Source organism: Asterias amurensis, chromosome 12 (genome assembly GCF_032118995.1).
Source record: "Asterias amurensis chromosome 12, ASM3211899v1".
NCBI lineage: Eukaryota > Metazoa > Echinodermata > Asteroidea > Forcipulatida > Asteriidae > Asterias > Asterias amurensis.
This window is the reverse complement of record NC_092659.1, coordinates 14,905,412-14,923,666: the sequence shown is the minus strand read 5'-3', so window position 1 is coordinate 14,923,666 and position 18,255 is coordinate 14,905,412. Positions and strand designations below refer to the sequence as shown.

Here is an 18,255-nt window from a genome sequence, read left to right as displayed (position 1 = left end):
CAGTTGCCTGAGAATTCCCCGGCATCCGTCACACTACAGCCTGCACCTGATGATCGGGAGGGTAAACCATGCGGGGTTGACTACGAACTAAGAACCTATGTGGCAGGTAAGTTATACAATTATCAAACCTGCGAAAATTTGAGCTCAATCGGTCATCGAAGTTGCGAGATAATAATGAAAGAAAAAACACCCTTGCCACACGTAGTTGTGTGAGTTCACATGCTTGATTTCGAGACCTCAAATTCTTAATCTGAGGTCTTAAAATCAAATTCGTGGAAAATAACTTCCTTCTCAAAAACTACGTTACTTCAGAGGGAGCCATTTCGCACAATGTTTTATACTAACAACCTCTCCCCATTACTCGTTACCAAGTAAGGTTTTATGCTGATAATTATTTTGAGAAATTACCAATAGTGTCCACTGCCTTTAATTCTAGGGCTCTCAAATCTGTGTAGAATAGAATATTTTGAGGGCCTACAAAATAAGGCGGACGCTCTATTTTCTCCTCTGAAGTGGGGTGCACACTAAAGTAGATTCTTCATGTACAATCGTAACTGCATTCAGTACAGCATCTTGTACAATCAGATTCTCAAATGGTTGTGGCCGCTTGTGAATTGTGTGCACTTTAATTCTTGTGCTCTCAAATCTGTCTAGAATATAATATTTTGAGGGCCTACAAAATAAGGCTTGCGCTCTGTTTTCTCCTGTGAAGTGGGGTGCACACTAAAGTAGATTCTTCATGTACAATCGTAACTGCATTCAGTACAGCATCTTGCACAATCAGATGCTTAAATGGTTAATGGCCGCTCATCAGGTGCCTGCACTTTTGCTGAACCGTCCCCCACCATTGTGTAGAGTAGATGGCCCAGTATGCAATATCCTTGATCCGCTACCCACTATAGAAGCAAAGAATCGATCAGTCTGATGTCCTCACGATTATGAAGAAAGGGAAGAATCTCATAAAGAAATAGAAAACCTCCCTTTGGAGAGAAGGGGATGGAGGAAAGATATCGAACATCCTCAAACTGTAACCGGGGAAATAGCAACGGTCGGCCATTAGCAGATGTTTTTATTTCCATAAGAGACGTTTAAAGGATTCGGGTACTTTTTGTAACACAAAACAAAATGTCCACAAATTTACATTAAACTTACACCATTTGAAGATGATGATAGTAGAAAGCTTACCTTAAAATATTAGTTGCTGAGGTGCTGTAGTTTTTGAGAAATGAGTCAAACAATGTCGTGAAAATACGTTTTTACATGCTAAAATGATTTTCGTCTTATGATCACTGAGACGGAAATTATTTTCATGACATTGTTTTATTTATTTCTCAAAAACTACTGCACTTGAGCATGTAATATTTTAGGGGAAGCTTTCTCCTATCGTTATTTTCAAACTGTAAGTTTAATGTAAATCTGTGGACATTGTGTTTTTTGTCCTACAAAAAGTACGTAGACCCTTTAATATCTGGATTCAGCAGCGGCCGAGATAAATGCACTTTTCGTATTTTAATGTTTTAGACGTGCCAATGGAAATTATGGAGCAGTTATCGTTTAAGAATCTACTACCAGGTTCTGGTAAATCTTGTTAGGTCTTTTTTCTATCAATCTTAAGCACAGTCTTTCTCGACCCTAGCACAGTCTTTCTCGAAGGCTAAATGACAACACAACACATGAACCGATTCACATGTATATTATGTTGTCAATTAGCCTTCAAGAAAGACTGTGTTAGGGTCGAAACTTCCTTTTGGTTGGTAAGCAGCTTGCAACACACGTTTGTATAAATGGGTTCTGTTTCACAATTTATAAAGCATCAATTTAATTTTTTTTTGCTTTTAAAGACACTGGACACTATTGGTAATTCTCAACACATATAAAAAAATAGCCAACCTGTGAAAATTTGAGCTCAATCGCGGTCGGAAGTTGCGAGATATTTATTAAAGGAAAAAACACCCTTGTTGCACGAAGTTGTGTGCCTTCAGATGCTTGATTTTGAGACCTCAAATTCTAAATCTGAGGTCTCAAAATCAAATTTTTGGAAAATGACTTTTTTCTCGAAAACTATGTTACTTCAGAGGGAGCCGTTTCTCACAATGGTTTATATTATCAACAGCTCCCCATTACTCATTCCCAAATAAGGGTTTATGCTAATAACTATTTTGAGCAGTCACCAATAGTGTCCACTGCCTTTAAGCTTAATTAAATAAAGTAGTAACATTGAAGTAAGAACTGAAATCTAATCACGTGACGCCGAATGATGTCGTTTTCATCCAACGTAACTGAATAATGGTAGACGTTTATGAATGCTCCAAACAGCTTCAAAACGTCCTCCTTTGATTGAGTTATTTGACCGGATGATGTATAATAACGCTGCCCTTTGGCAATCCATTGTGTAGCATGCACAGTGATGCATCTAACTTGCTGGCTTCATTTCACTCATACAAAGAGGGACAAATCGGTACCGAACGACAGTCCATAATAAATGGATAGAGAATTTTTTTCAAAATACGGTGCATTTTATGAGAAAAACCAAAATCTAAGACCCTTTGGTTATGAGCCACAAGCTTGTGTTTACCTCAGTTGTATTAATTTTGGTTTTTACCCATACACCGATGTATGTTAGCACTGTGTACTCAGTACTTTCCAGAGTCCTGTGTAAAAAAAATAAAGGCATAATAATAATAAAAATAATAATAATAAAATAAGACTTGTAATGCGCACATATCCACCCTGCTGGGTGTTCAAGGCGCAGTAAGGCTTATTACTCCGGTGGGATTCGAACCCACGACCCTTGCAATTCTAGAGCAGAAATTTTGCATGTAAAATCAGGCATTTGTCAGGTGGAACTACAAACATACATGGAAGGTTACCCTGTATGAGCAGTTACAGAAAGAAAAAGCAAAACATGGGATGGGAGAAAAAAATCAAAAGGTCCGCATTGGGATTTGAAGCCAAGACCCTGACACTCCGGGCAGATGCTCTAGCAACTGAGCTACAATGTATGAGGCGCAGCGATGTTCCCTCAGGTTTTCCCTAAGAAAGAAAAAGGAAATTCCTATATTGTGTCCCGACTAAATTCTAAAATATAATATCATCAAATTAATACAGGATTTGAGGCATTGCATGGTGAGGTATCAATGCATATTTGGTTTGCAGTAACACCATGTGTGTATCTACTTGCCAGGTAGAGTTTGTTCTTAGAGAACTGTCTTGCTTAATTCTACTACCGCGGAGTAGATTGTTCGGGTGTTCGGGAGACCTCTCAGTTCTGAAAAGAACTGTTCTGCTTATTAACTATTACCTGGGCGGATGGTATAAAAATAGGCTGGGACTACTACTTTAGCTTATAGGATCGTAATAAACTGTACTACAGCGGAGTAAGTTTTTGGGTTAGTCTCAACGTTTCGACTAGCGTGCTCTAGTCATCGGCAAATTAATTCATCAATTTTTTTAAATAGCCTCAACAAGTAAATATTTTCTCCATGTACATGTACAGTATAGATTTTCAAATAAAAAAACACTGGAGGAAAAGAACATTTGACCTAAGAAAAAAAAGTAAAGAAGAACGAAAGAGATGGGAAAAGGGGGTGGGGGGAGAAAAAAAAATCAATTTTTCAGAGCAACTGTTGAAATGCTGATTGTTGGTCTAGCTGTGATTGATTTTCGTAGCTCTCTCAATAGCCCCTGTATAAGTAAGAAACTTGAAGTTGACAATAATGAACTCTCATTGATCATCAGACTGTTAAGGGAAATAGACCGCGTTCAAAATAATCATTCTACCGTAGAAATTGGAAAACAGTCTAGAAATACTCCGTTTGGTTTTACCCATATATACACAGATGTGTGTTACATGTAGCACAGTCTACTCAGTGCTTTCCTGAGTTCTGTGAAAAACAGTCACAGGTGAGATTCGAACCACGACCCTGTCATTCTAGAGCAGTATCTTACCAACTAGACTTGGCACAACCCCCCCCCCCCCCCACCATATTTGGAAGGGCACTCTAAGGCCAAGACCAGGGGCCAATTTCATAGAGCTGCTTAAGCACAAAATTTGCTTAAGCACAAAAATAGCTCGCTCATTTTACACATGTTACTAGCCAAAATTTCATGCCATATACATTGCTTTTGACCGGTATTTAGCTGTTGTTTACTTAGCATAACAATTGAGTGGAGTCTTGGCTGGTAATCTGATTTTACTAAGCAAGGATATTTTTGCTTCAGCAAAATTTTGTGCGAAAGCAGCTCTATGAAATTGGGCCCAGGGGCAACAGAGGCATACATGTGATTCCAGGCCCAATTTCAGATAAATTTCACTCTTACTCTCTCTGAAATATCCAACCTGTCTTTACCAACTCAGGCTTCCATTGTCAATACCATTTTTATTGGACCCTTCAACAAACCCAAACACTGCTTGCCGGCGTATCGTGCAAATCCTACCTGTGAAGCACCGCTTCCAGAGTGAAGCCCCTAGATTACGCCATGCCTCGGTTTTATTTATCAAGGCGGTAATTGCCTTTTGAGACGAGGGTTAGTGTTGCGTTTTGCATTTGCGGAGAGGGGAATGGCTGTGCGGGATGAAATCCTACTTTGATGAAAGCAAATAAAACAGGTTTGTAGAGGAGAGATGTTGACCCTGCATGTACACAGTAGATTTGGCTGCTTGTTTGCAATGGAGGACAAAGAGTTAATTAAGACTACACATGTAGGATGGAAACATTAATGATGGCACAAGGAAAACACGAAAATGCTCTCAAAGAAATTGAAACGTAAGGGGTTCTCCCCAATCACAAGCAAGCGTATCGGGCAAACTAAACTTTTTTTTTACAGAACCATAAAATGCAATGTACATGTACATGTAGAATGCTCAAGACTGCACAGAAGGGCTTTTAAAGTTTAAACCCCTATAAGAAAATAAAAAGTTTAGCGACGACTTCTTTCACGGCCGTTTAAACAGGCAGGGTCCAACGACCCTGGAAGGTTTTAAACGGCCGTTAAAGAACAAGTCACTACTCTTTTATTCCCATTCATATGCCTTTTTGGTTAAAAAAACGTGACGCGCTCTCCACCACTAGGAGTAGCGAAACTGTCTGAGGATGAATACATGTTATAAGGTGCTACAAAATTGGGTCTCAGAATTTATAACTTCAATAACCTATATTTTTGTATAAATGTATGTATGTATGTACTAAGCTCCTTGAGTACTTGGTAGATACATGCGCTACATGTATGTGTACACTGTATTAGACTTTGATATTACCCTCAGTTCTTTTTAGACAGACTTAGCAGATGGTTTTAAAGGGTCTATGTACTTTTTGTGGGACAAAAACCACAATGTCCACCGATTTACATTACACTTACACAGTTTGAAGATAATGATGGTAGAAAGCTTCCCTGAAAGTATTACTTGCTGAGGTGCTGTATTTTTTTAGAAATGAGTAAAACAATGTCATGCAAATAATTTTTGTCTCGGTGATCATGAGACGAAAATTATTTTAGCATGTAGAAACGTATTTTCATTACATTGTTTTACTCATTTCTCAAAAACTACAGCACCTCAGCAACAAATATTTTAAGGTACGCTTTCTACTATCATCATCTTCAAACGGTGTAAATTTAATGTAAATCTGTTGACATTGTGTTTTGTACATGTATTACAAAAAGTACCCAAATCCTTTAATCTAAAGAAAACTACCCACTTAACTTAATTTTTTTTATATTGTAAAATCTCACTTTTTATAGAGTTGTCACTGACAGCACTCTTCAAAATTTGAATTCAACACAATAGTTTTACCACAGGACGTCTGTCACTCTTAAAAATTATAGCGCTGAATGCACACTTGAGTGCAGTAAGTGACAACTCTATAATAAGATAGATTTAACAATAATGTGAACAAGTTGTTTTATTTATTCATGGTTTATTAAAACACTGCAATACAGCGGCTAAAAGCCGAAATGTACAGTTTACAAAAATAATCATTAAAACTATTACTATATTACAAACAAAGAATGAACAATCAGATGTACAAACACACAGGCAACAAATTTGAAATATGCCAGGTGGAGATTTTTACAGAATTTGAAATAATCAATTTGAGTACATAATGAGGTTTCGACTGCCAATTATGTGTGATGCAAAGACCTACTTCATCAATCCTTGATTTCATTTAAAAAAAGAATTAAAAGTCTTCTTTTTTTCTCAGAATATGAACAACTTTAGTGTCAACATAACCAGGTTTCATGACAATGTCATCAAATGGCTTCTGGAGAAACTCTAAAATAGAAAATAAAAAATCTTTTTTTTTTTGGCTTCCTAAAGGCCACCAATGACGTCAATGAAAAAAGAATTTGTTTATAAGATTGTAATCAACCAAATATTTTGTTTACACGACTCACGTTTTTAAAGATGAAATTCTCAATTATTTATCACAAAATGGTAGCGGTTGGATAAAATCTGAATCTCTGATATGTCAACATTTATTTAAAGGAACATTACGTAATTGGTTTTTGCTAACAAAACAGCTGCTGACATTGGAAACACTTTATATGTAAACTGACAAACCTGTAGAAGTTTGAGATCGATCGGCCATCTGGGTCACGAGAAAATAGTGAAGAACTGATTACACATTTTGCATGACATCGATTTAAAAAATATGAATAAAACGCTCGGGAAATTAGTTTGATTTCAGACAGAAATATTTCAAGGGATGTTTTCTACTATCACCATCATAGACTGTGTAAGTTTTATTTAAAACTTGTACTTGGTGGTTTAAAAAAGAACGCTTAAATAGGTTTGTCTTAAGGCCAGCCTTGAATATAACAACATTAGTGGCCTCCCTAAGTTGCTTAGGAAGCCGGTTCGAAAGCTCAGGGAAGAAACCAAATAACATTTGCTCCTTTACATTAATCAGGCGCGCAGTGTTTAGCACCGTGCGCCATTGCTGAGGTGTACGTACATGTACATTAATGTGCTTAGTTTTGTGCACAAAGACATGAGGAAATCATGTTTCTTTTCACTTTTTATGGACATGAAATGTTTTCCTCAACGACTATCACATTTTCCTTAACAGGACATCATGATATACTAATGAAGATCACTGACTTCAAAATTTGCAACTAAATAGAAACCGAATCATCTTGAAAACGGTAAAAAACTGCATAAAATAGGCACTAAAATGAGATTTTGTCAGAATTTCAGTATTTTCCTTTGTGCTTAATTTAAAACAAAAATAGCAAGAATGTAGTAAACCGTCATATCATGCAGCCATGTCAGAGAAATCGCATAGATTGTCGAGAAATACATTAAATTTCAATAAAAACTAGGCACATGTTACCTCAGCAATGGCTGCGGTGCTCAACACTTGCGCGCCCGGTGCACGCCTGAATTGGTGTATATCAACATCCACGTATTATAATGAGTGATTTATTGAGAATTACATTTCATTCTAACTCACCCAGTTCAACCAAAACGAAATAACATATTCTATCTATCTATTTTTCTATCTATCAGATTCCATCGATGAGAAACCCCATAAGAGGAACTCGGTCAATCTGGCCATCCGTAAAGTCACCTACGCCAACCCTGAAATGCCCATCGCTCAACCCAGCGAGGAATGCTCTAAGACGTTCCTCATGAATACCAACTCACCCTTGCATCTTGAGGCATCTCTGGACAAAGGGGTACGTTTCAAGATAACTGTCCCATTAAAGGCAGAGTCACACTGCAGCGATAACGAAAACGATATCGATCACGACGCAAAGAGAACGCATTCTATTGGTTGAATTGCTCCATGCAGAATACGCACACGCTCATTCAACCAACAGAATGCGTTATCTTTGCGTTGTGATTGTTACTGTTTTGTTATCGTTTATTTATCGTTTAGTTGTTGTTATCGTTATCAATTTTTTATCGATTTAACGTTGACCTCTTGTTGAACCATGTCCTGTTCCCGCTTTTGCTGGCACCTCAAATTGGATTCTGACTTTTTATGTTTAAAAGATCCCTAAGATTGGCCGCCATCTTTGATGAAACGTGCACATGTGAAAGGCTCCCATTGGCTGAAAGTCAAGCACAGCATGTCCAAGCGCGCAATTTTCCTTGGGTTTACACAAATGAAAGATGGTGGTCAATGACGTCATGTGGGTCAATCCAGCACGGGAATTTTTTGCCCCCATCTCAATTGGATGTCCTTGATTTTACCCAGGGCCCAACTTTAATCATCAAGCCTTTAAGCATTAAAACTTGCTAAGCACAAAAATATGTTGCTTTTAAGCAACATATTTTTGTTAAAACAGAAACTGGTTACCAGTCTAAATTACATAAAGTTTACATTGTTGCAACCGGTGCCCCCTCCCTTTTTTTTTGCTTTTCCCTACCACTCATTGAAATGAAACCAATTAACCTAAATGAATGTTAAACTGGGTCAGGAAGTGATTTCTTATTTTGATTCTTGTCTTGTAAAACAAATTCCAGTCCAGTAATAATTTTAAGCCACAACCATGTGGCCTTGTGGTTCAAGCCCTGCTATAAAGAAAATCTCTCTCTCTTTCAACTTTAAAAGATCAAAATATTCAAAATCAGAGCCACTTTCTGAAAGCATCCCCCTGATTGACATGATTTACAACCTCTATCCCACAGATGTACTACCACGGTGAGAGCATAGCGGTCAATATTCAAATCACAAACAACTCAAAGAAGGAGGTTAAAAAGATCAAGATTATCGTCAAGCAGTACGCCGACATCTGTCTTTTCAATAAAGCCAATTATAAATGTAATGTGGTGGAGTTCGAAACAGAAAAGTAAGTTTGGATTCTTGCGTTTTGTTGTCCTTAAAGGCAGTGGACACTATATTGGTAAATACTCAAAATAATTATTATCATAAAACCTTTCTTGATTGTGAGTAATGGGAGAGGTTGATAGTATAAAACATTGTGAGAAACAGCTCCCTCTGTATTAAAGTCTACACCATATGAAAAATTTCCACGAATTTGATTTCAAGACCTCAGATTTAGAATTTGAGGTGTCGAAATCAAGCATTAGGCACACAACTTCGTGTGACAAGGGTGCGACAAGGGTGTTTTTTTTCTTTCATTAATATCTCGCAACTTCGACGACCGATTGAGCTCAAATTTTCACAGGTTTGTTCTTTGATGTATATGTTGAGATACACCAACTGTGAAGACTAGTCTTTGACAATTACCAATAGTGTCCAGTGTCTTTAAAGAGGACGGGAAATGTCAAATTCAATTCAGTGATGTACTTATTTTCCAAAAGATAGGGTCCTCATGTGAGTGGGGATAAAATTCCCTTTTCCCCCACTCACATTCTGAGGGCTTTCTATATTGAAAAATGAATATACATGTATCACAAAATTTATTTGGTCATTTTGTAGTTTAGATTTGTTGTAGGTGGTATCAAGATCAGGACACCAGGGCCCACTTTCATAGAGCTGCTAAGCACAAAAATTTGCTTAGCATGAAACTTCTTTCTGTATAAAAACCGAATTTCCACGTGATTTTCAGGATAAGCAAACAACAGCTGAATACCAGTACCAAGCAATATGCAACAAACGGAAATTCAGATGGTAATCCTGTTTTTATCAAGGAAAAAAGTTCATGCTAAGCAATTTTGCCTGCTTAGCAGCTCTATGAAATTGGACCCAGGTTGGCTCAGTGTTTTTTCCCCTGCCTTTCACCTCGTAGACCTACAAAATGTAGGTTCGAATCCCACCTCAGACCGGAGCCTTGTCTGTGGATTGGGTTTTCAGTCACTACCTGATAGCATTGGTTTCCCCCCCCCCCTCCCATTGGGGCTTTCCTCCCACATCTAAAATTGAGCATTTCCACTCGTTTACCATTCACCCCCATTATCGGCGCTAATTGCACAGTTGGATGTGCAATTACATACATAAAAAATAAAATAAATGAGTAAATTGGAAAGACAAAACCTCAAACACGTTTGACATTAGAAAATTCATTCAGCTGATATCGTGTTTTTTTCTGATAAGTGTTTTTGCGCATTAAATTAATGATAGTGTTTGTGGCCACCTGCCCCTGCTGATACCTGAGATGACCTTTTGTGTAGTGTTCCTTTTGATAACGCGGCACACAACAGCTGGATGCATAACTTACTACTAATTTTGCCAAACAACTCCGCGAAGGAAATGGAGATGTCAGGGGAGATGCGTTATCTTGACGTGAACAAACTAATTTGATGACGATAATGATGAAAATAATAATAGGAAATATTTATGAAGCGCAAAAAACAAATGGTCACTATGCGCTGCACAAATTAATAAGTACATGTAAGAGTAAACAGATATTATCTAAAGATACCGTCGACTTAGTAAAAAAAAAATAACAGCAAAAGGAGGCTTTAAAAAAACCAAAGCAGTATACAATACAACCAACTGACAACCACAAGATAAAAAGCACTGAAATTTTACGAACAGCTGAATAGTAAAAAAAAAAAAAAAGATAAGAAAAAATACCTTGGTACCATGTCCATGTTAGTATTAAAAGGTGATTATAGTGTATGCAACATACCAATAAAAAAAAAACGCAAAGCTGAATAGCTTTAAAAAGATCAGCGCACAGTTAAATATCATAAGCTGATTTAAAAAGTTGAGTCTTACTTAAAGGATTTGGGTACCTTTTCAAAATGTCCATAGATTTACATTAAACTTAAAAGGTATGAAGATAATGATAGTGGAAAGCTTCCCTTCAAATATTACTAACTGAGGTGCTGTAGTTTTTGAGAAATGAGTAAAACAATGTCATGAAAATATGTTTGTAAACGATTAAAATAATTTTCGTCTCATGAGACGAAAACTTTTTTCATGACATTGTTTTACTCATTTCCCCAAAACTACAGCACCTCCTTTCTACTATCATTATCTTCAAACTGTGTATGTTTAGTGAAACTGTGGACATTGTGTTTTTTGTCCTTCAAAAGTTACATAGACCCTTTAAGGCACGACTGGAATTGTGCGCATTCGTAGAAGATGCTTTGAATTTTCATGGATATGGCATTATGAGAGCTGATTTTGTTGATTATGCTGATTTACTCAAAGTGAACATTTGCTTTTGGCCTCAGAGAAAGACTCTGCTATGGTCGAAATGTTGGGCCATTAACTAGTTTTGCAATTCTAGAATAAGTCCTTTGAGGGAGACACATACGTGTAATTGAGAAATGAACCAATTATTCTGATAACGTCGTTTTGTCTTTTAGTTCAGTTTTAGTTTTATTAGACTTTAGACTGGCTTAAAAATATAAAAATACATGATCGCTACATAAAGAAACAAAGAAGCAAAATAGCTAAAGATACCAAGCCATTGAGTGGCGTACAAAGCCGTCCTGCACTGAACTGATGTCATCAGATAATTGAAATGTCCTCTGTGGGCTGCAGTTTGAACGTACATTGGAATCCCTACACACAACACTATTTTTCTTGTGGATCCCTCCCTCCTTTAATAAAAAAACCAGAGGCTTCAAAAATAGAAGTCAGTAGTAGGCGGAAAAACTCTTTCATCGAGAAAGGTTCTGCTAGGGTCGAAACTTCGGGCCATTAACTTTTGCATTTATATCGTAAGTGTTTTTTTTATTGGTAAGCAGTTTGCAAAAGCTATTTTCTAAAAAAAAAATTAAATCGGTCAGTGCAAGAGAACAAATGAAAAAATATTGTCTGCAAAATTCTTTGCTTATGATGCCTTGAACATTAAAAAATATGGAATTAAAAGGAAAATTATGCATCAGGAAACATCAATACCTGTACTTGAATTTAACCGTAAAAAGTTATTTAAGGATTGGTACAGCTGGTATTGTATCTTCAAATTTTCAATTCATTTGAACTCTTCACCTCTTCCTAACAGAGCTTCAGATGGCATGCCGGTCTTGCCCAGTCACACTTTGTCCAAAGTTTTTAACGTCACCCCTCTGTTAAGCAACAACAAACATAAACGAGGACTGGCGCTGGATGGTAAACTCAAACATGAGGACACAAACCTGGCCACATCAACGATGTAAGTATGAGTAATTATTCTGAAATAAAAAGTTCAATTCCGAGCTGTATTGAAAGATTTGAAATTTGCATGGTGGAAGTTTAATTTGATGAGGTTTGCGGTTAGCACCATGTGGAAATCTCTTTTGAAACTCAACGTTTCGATCAATATGCTCCAATGGTCTTCAGGAGGATGCTTGACTCTCTTGCTGGATGCTGCTTCAAGGGACGCATTGCCTTGGATCGGACGAGTTGGTCTATAAAAAGCGTTCGTAACCGTTTGTTAAAAAATGCATATGGTTTAAAAGTAGAATACAATGATCCACACAAATTTGCCCCGAAATTGTGTGGTTTTCTTTTTATTTTGCGAACTAACACGGTCGGCCATTTATGGGAGTCAAAATTTGACTCCCATTAATGGCCGACCGTGTACGTCGATGAGGTAAAAGGAAAACCAAGCAATTTCAAGGCATGTTTGTGTGGATCATTGTATTCTACTTTTACAACATCTTTCCACCCATATGCATTTTATAACAAACGGTTACATATGCTTTTCAAAGACCAACTTGATCGATCCAAGGCAGCGTGCTCCTTTAAGTACTGCCTTCGAGACTAGTTGAGGTATCTAGTGCTATGTTGGCGGCTTCCCTTTTAGTCAATATTTTTGTTTGGGGAAGCCAGTCAGAAACCATATACAACAGTTTGTTAACTGCCGTGTAACCAGGGATCACACCCAAGTTTACAAAGCTGCAGCTAGGATCACCTCAAGGGGATGCAACGTTTTTATATAAAAATATAACACTATTAATGGATGAATCAGCTGCAGACAAGCTTGTTCTTGGGAACTGCTGTCGAAAAGACCCTCAGGATCTAAGGCTATGGGACGTTGCATGACTCTAGGAGTTGTGTTATTACAGGATTCGAACCTGTACTTAAAGGAACACGTTGCCTTGGATCGGTCGAGGTGGTCTTTGAAAAGCGTTCTGTAACGGTTTGTTATAAAATGCATATGGGTAGAAAGATATTGTAAAAGTAGAATACAATGATCTACACAAATATGCCTCGAAATTGCGTGGTTTTTGTTACCCTCGTCGACAAACACGTTTGGCCATTTATGGGAGTCAAAAATTTGACTCCCAAAAATGGCCGACCGTGTTAGTTCGCGACATAAATTGAAAACCGTGCAATTTTGAGTGATACATGTACTTTTGTGGATCATTATATTCTACTTTTAAAACGTCTTTCTAACCATATGCATTTCATAACAAACGGTTTCAAACGCTTTTCATAGACCAACTCGTGCGATCCAAGGCAATGGTTCTATTAAGTCTTGTAGTCTTGTGTGCTAGACCGATCAGTCACTACACACTCAATCTTCTACAGCACCCGCATTGTTGATTGATGTGATTGTGCAACACTGAATCCATCAAACTCAGGCAACTCAAGAGATGAATTTTGGATGATTCGTGACAGATTTTCGTATCCTTTCTACTTTTTTTTTCAGGTTCAAACCCAGCGAGAAAAGTGGGGAAGAGGCTGAAAACATTCACGGCATCGTTGTGCAGTACAAGGTCAAATGTGTTCTGGAGGTTCCATTCGCAAGGTATTTTTCCGGATATCTGTTTTTCGTTCAGAAAAAGGATTAACTGCATTAAAGCCATTATTCACTTTCGGTAAACAGTATTGTCCAAGTCCCACACTTCGTGTATCACAATTTATATATAAAATAACAATCCTGTGGAAATTTAGGCTCAATCGGACATCGGAGTCGGAAGAAAATAACGGGAAAACCCACTCCTGTTTTTCGCGCGTTTAGCGTGTCAAGACATGTGTTTATAACAAATCCGTAATTCTCGCTAACAAGAATTTATATTGTTTTACTGTTTTCTCAAAAAGTAAAGCATTTCATGGACTAATATTTCAAGAGAAGTCTTTCACCATTACCTTCTTTTAAAACCCTGTAAACTATTTGTAAATCTGTGACCTTTTTTTTTCTTCCTGTACCGAAAGGGTCCAATGGCATTAACCAAGGCCCAATGTCATAAACAGGCATGATAATTTCCCTACTTTAAGGCCGGGTCACACTGCAGCGATAACTAACACGTTGCAAAGAGAATGCATTCTATTAGTTGAATTGGCGAGTGTATATTCTGCGTGGAGCAATTCAATCAATAGAATGCGTACTCTTTGCGTCGTGATCGTTGTCATTTTCGTTAACACTGCAGTGTGACTCTGCCTTTAGTCTGATCTCCGATAATGTTAACACTGCAGTGTGACTCTGCCTTTAGTCTGATCTCCGATAATGTTGCTCTTGGCAACAATTTGTTAAAATGTGATTCAATCACCTGAAAATATGTGGACAGGTGAAGGGGTTTATAACACTGAGCGCTTGTTGAATCCCCTCCCACCCCCCCCCCAACAGACCTCAACTTCAACCTCAACCTTTGACCTCCATCAGTTATACAACTTTGTACGAGATGACGAGAGATCTTAGCAGACGACGTTTGTAGCCAACTTTTCTTGTTTCTGCAGAAAGGTCCCTGAAAATAATGCAATATTTCCATATTCTGATGTTCTGATGAATAAACTTGAAAATCTCTGCGACTATGGAGGTTTTGTCCCTTTTAAGACGAATGTGATTCTAAAGATCTCCCTGATTTTTGGAGTAGGATTTCAAACTTTGCATGGTGGAAGTATACTTTGGTGATGTTAGCGGTAACAACATGTGTAAATCTTTTTTAAATAGTGTTGGTACTGAACATCTCAACGTTTCCATCAGTACATGAAGTATGCTCTAATCGTCTTCTCCTGAAGGCTTTCAGAGAATAGTGATCGAAACATTGAGTTGTCAACCACCAGTTCTTACCAGAACCAACACAACTCAAAAGAGATTTACACATGGGACTACCACAAACCTCACCTAACTAACTGGGCCCAATTTCATAGAGCTGCTAAGCACAAAAATTTGCTTAGCATGAAATTTCTTCCTTGATAAAAACAGGATAAACAACCAAATTTCCATTTCTTTCATATTGCTTGTTAGTGGAATTTAGCTGTTGTTTGCTTATCCTGAAAATCACGTGGAAATTTGGTTGGTAATCCTGTTTTTATCAAGGAAGAAATTTCATGCTAAGCAAATTTTTGTGCTTAGCAGCTCTATGAAATTGGGCCCAGATGGTTGGACACAACCTTCCCGATTGCAATGTGCAATATGTTGCTAGCTCTAGGTTTCAAGAAACAAATCATCCCCGTCGCCATTGTTTAACACATGTGAGACTGTTATTTGTTTGATCCCTCTTTAGGCCTCTGTCAGTTCTTCTGCCATTCGTCCTCACACATCCGAAGCCAGAGCAACCTGCCGACCCGTACCCGCCTACACCAGTGCCAGAGCAGAAACAACAGAAGCAAGAACCAAGTAAGAAAAAATCTTGTTATTCTCTCGAATGTGTGTTTGGTTTGCGATCAATCAATCAATCAATCAATCGATCGATCGATCGATCGATCGATCAATCAATCAATCAATCAATCAATCAATCAAAATAATTTATGTCTTGCCGGTATCCATAAGTATGTTCAAAGGCGCTTTGACAGAAAATCTATTACATAGAAAACGCTCTTGAGTACAAATGGGTTTTAACTCCTTCTTGAAAATGTTCACAATTGGTGAAGTTTTAATATCCATAGTGAGATCATTCCATAGTGTAGGTGCTGCAGCTTGGCATGGTGGAAGTTTGCAATAACACAATGTGAAAGTCTATTTAGAGCAGTGTTTGTTCAATCGGTATGCTCTGATCAGGCTCCTGAAGTTGATCAGAATATATTGATCGAGACTTTGCTGTGTAGATTTTGTTCTTTTGAGAACTTGTCTTGCTATTCATTCTACTGCCGTGGAGTAGATTTTCAGAGCTCGGGAGACTTCTCAGTTATGAAAAGAACTGTTCTGCTTATTAAATACTACCTGGTTATGGGCGGAAGGTGGGAAATTGACTGGACTACCTGCTTCCCTTTAGTGGATCAAGGGAACTTCTTGATATTAACTTCACTGTCGCGGAGTGAGTTCTTAATTGGTTTCAAGTTTCGACTACCCTGCTCTAGTCAAACATTGCTACCTTATTGTACCATTCAATGCTTGAAAAATCACACACTCGAATGTGTCTGCTCTCTTAGAACTGAGCTATCCTGCTCTATGTTTGCGCTCTCCCTATTTTTGTCGGGAGTGCCAGTCAGAAGCCAGACAACCTTTAAAGCCATTATTATACACTTTCAGAACAGAAAAAAAAAAAAAAAAAAAGTTCACAGATTTACAAATAACTTGCAGGGTTTACAGAAGGTAATGGTAAAAGACTTCTCTTGAAATATTATTCCATGAAATGCTTTACTTTTTGAGAAAACATTAAAACAATTATCAACTCTCGACATCGAGAATTACGGATTTATAGTAAACACATGTCATGACACGGCGAAACGTGCGGAAACAAGGGTGGGTTTTCCCGTTATTTTCTCCCGACTCCGATGACCGAATGAGCCTAAATTTTCACAGGTTTGTTATTTTATATATAAGTTGTGAAACACGAAGTGTGGGCCTTGGACAATACTTTTTACCGAAAGTGTCCAATGGCTTTAACTGCCGTGTTATCGGGGATTGGGGTTCGCCTTTTGCTTGAATGTTATCAGCATTTGAATCACTTCACACTGGTATTTAAACCTTTACAAAAATGTACAGACCCATTGTAGAGTGTCAGGGCCAAGTGGTTAAGAGCATCGAATTCTAGTTCTGGTGATTAAATCATCAGAGTGTGGGTTCGATTCCTAGTCGTGACACTTGTGTCCTTGAGCAAGATACTTTACTTATAATTGCTTCTCTTCACCCAGGGGTATAAATGGGTACCTGCGAGGGTAGAAGTTGATTTTGTTAATGAAAAAGCTTTTGGAGCGCCACGGCAGCTTGGGGCTGTATACTCTCTATAGGGAAATGAGAAAGATTACAGGGATGTTATTGGCCCAACGACCAGGGCTCTAATGTAAAGCGCATTGATACGGTCTATTGTGAAATGCGCTTTATAAGAATATGTTATTATTTTATTATTCTTATTTTTCTCAGAATGTTGTCATCGGATGTTTTGGATGTTGAAATATTTGTACTGGGAGGGTATTTAACATTGGCAGTCTACACCATTTTAACGCGAGGTTAGAGACTTGTTATTTTGTCCCCACTCACGTGAGGATACTATCTTATCTATTTAAATGGAAAATGAGTACATCACAATATTGAAATTGACATTTACCTTCGCCGTTAAGAGGCTGATCGGCTGGATGAACTATTTAAATAAAACCACTTAACCTTTTTTTTAAGTCATCAACTTTTTCTCAGGCAATTAACTTTTCATCAGATGCTTTGATGTCAAGGAAAATTAAAGCTAGTGTCTCAGCTGTTATCAGTAAAAACAAAAAACAAGAGGCTTCGCGAACAACTGTGGACTTTGACAATCTTGAATTAGATTAATGATTGTTTTTTATTGAGCCTCTGTAGAAAACTGAAGTACCTTTAATAAATCACATTGTTGTTTTGCTAAGCAAAGACGCGGGATACCAGTCATAAATAGTACATGTGGAATGCTATTTTGGCTGGTAAGCAAATTGTTTTTATGCTTAGCTACTTTCTGTGCTTAAGTAACTCCATAACATTGCCCAATCTTGTAGAGCACAAAAAGTAGCTGAGCGCCAACAAAATGTATGCATACAAGAATAAGGTTACTAGCCAAAATGTTGTTAAGCAATCAATTAGACCTTTGGAATGATTATTAGCATAAAGAATGTTCCGCCATTTTGTGGAGTAAATTTGGTTCTACAAGGGCGGACCATGGTACATGTACATGTACATGTAGTTCACAAAGATGTACATGTAGTTCACAAAGTAAAAGGAAGACCACTCATATTCGAGGCACCCTTGTGTGGATCATTATATTTATACTTTTTAAACATCTTTTCAACCACTTTCATCTCATAACAACTGCTTTTAATAATAATAAAAATATAATAATAAAACCATTCTTATATAGCACATATCACCGTGAGGTCCCTATGCGCTGTAAAAGGAAATCAACAATTATTGTACAAAGTAACCAGATATGTTTTTAACCGGGTTTTGAATTGTTCTGATGTCTCAGCCTGTTTGACAACCTCTGGAAGACTGTTCCATAACTGAACTGCTGCATATTGGAAAGAGCGGGAACCGTACGACTTGGTTTTGATGACTGGG

General features: G+C 37.7%; 1 protein-coding gene across 3 annotated transcripts in view; it reads left to right on the top strand.

Moving 5' to 3' along the window:
• Positions 1 to 18,255, top strand: part of LOC139945129 (beta-arrestin-1-like) — a 121,654-nt gene that overhangs the window by 83,436 nt on the left and 19,963 nt on the right. For all 3 annotated transcript variants that reach the window (XM_071942401.1, XM_071942402.1, XM_071942403.1), the window contains exons 6-11: positions 4 to 106; positions 7,508 to 7,677; positions 8,636 to 8,796; positions 11,869 to 12,018; positions 13,501 to 13,599; positions 15,299 to 15,411. In XM_071942401.1, the coding sequence (XP_071798502.1) occupies positions 4 to 106; positions 7,508 to 7,677; positions 8,636 to 8,796; positions 11,869 to 12,018; positions 13,501 to 13,599; positions 15,299 to 15,411 (796 nt within the window). The remainder of the gene's footprint in view (positions 1 to 3; positions 107 to 7,507; positions 7,678 to 8,635; positions 8,797 to 11,868; positions 12,019 to 13,500; positions 13,600 to 15,298; positions 15,412 to 18,255) is intronic.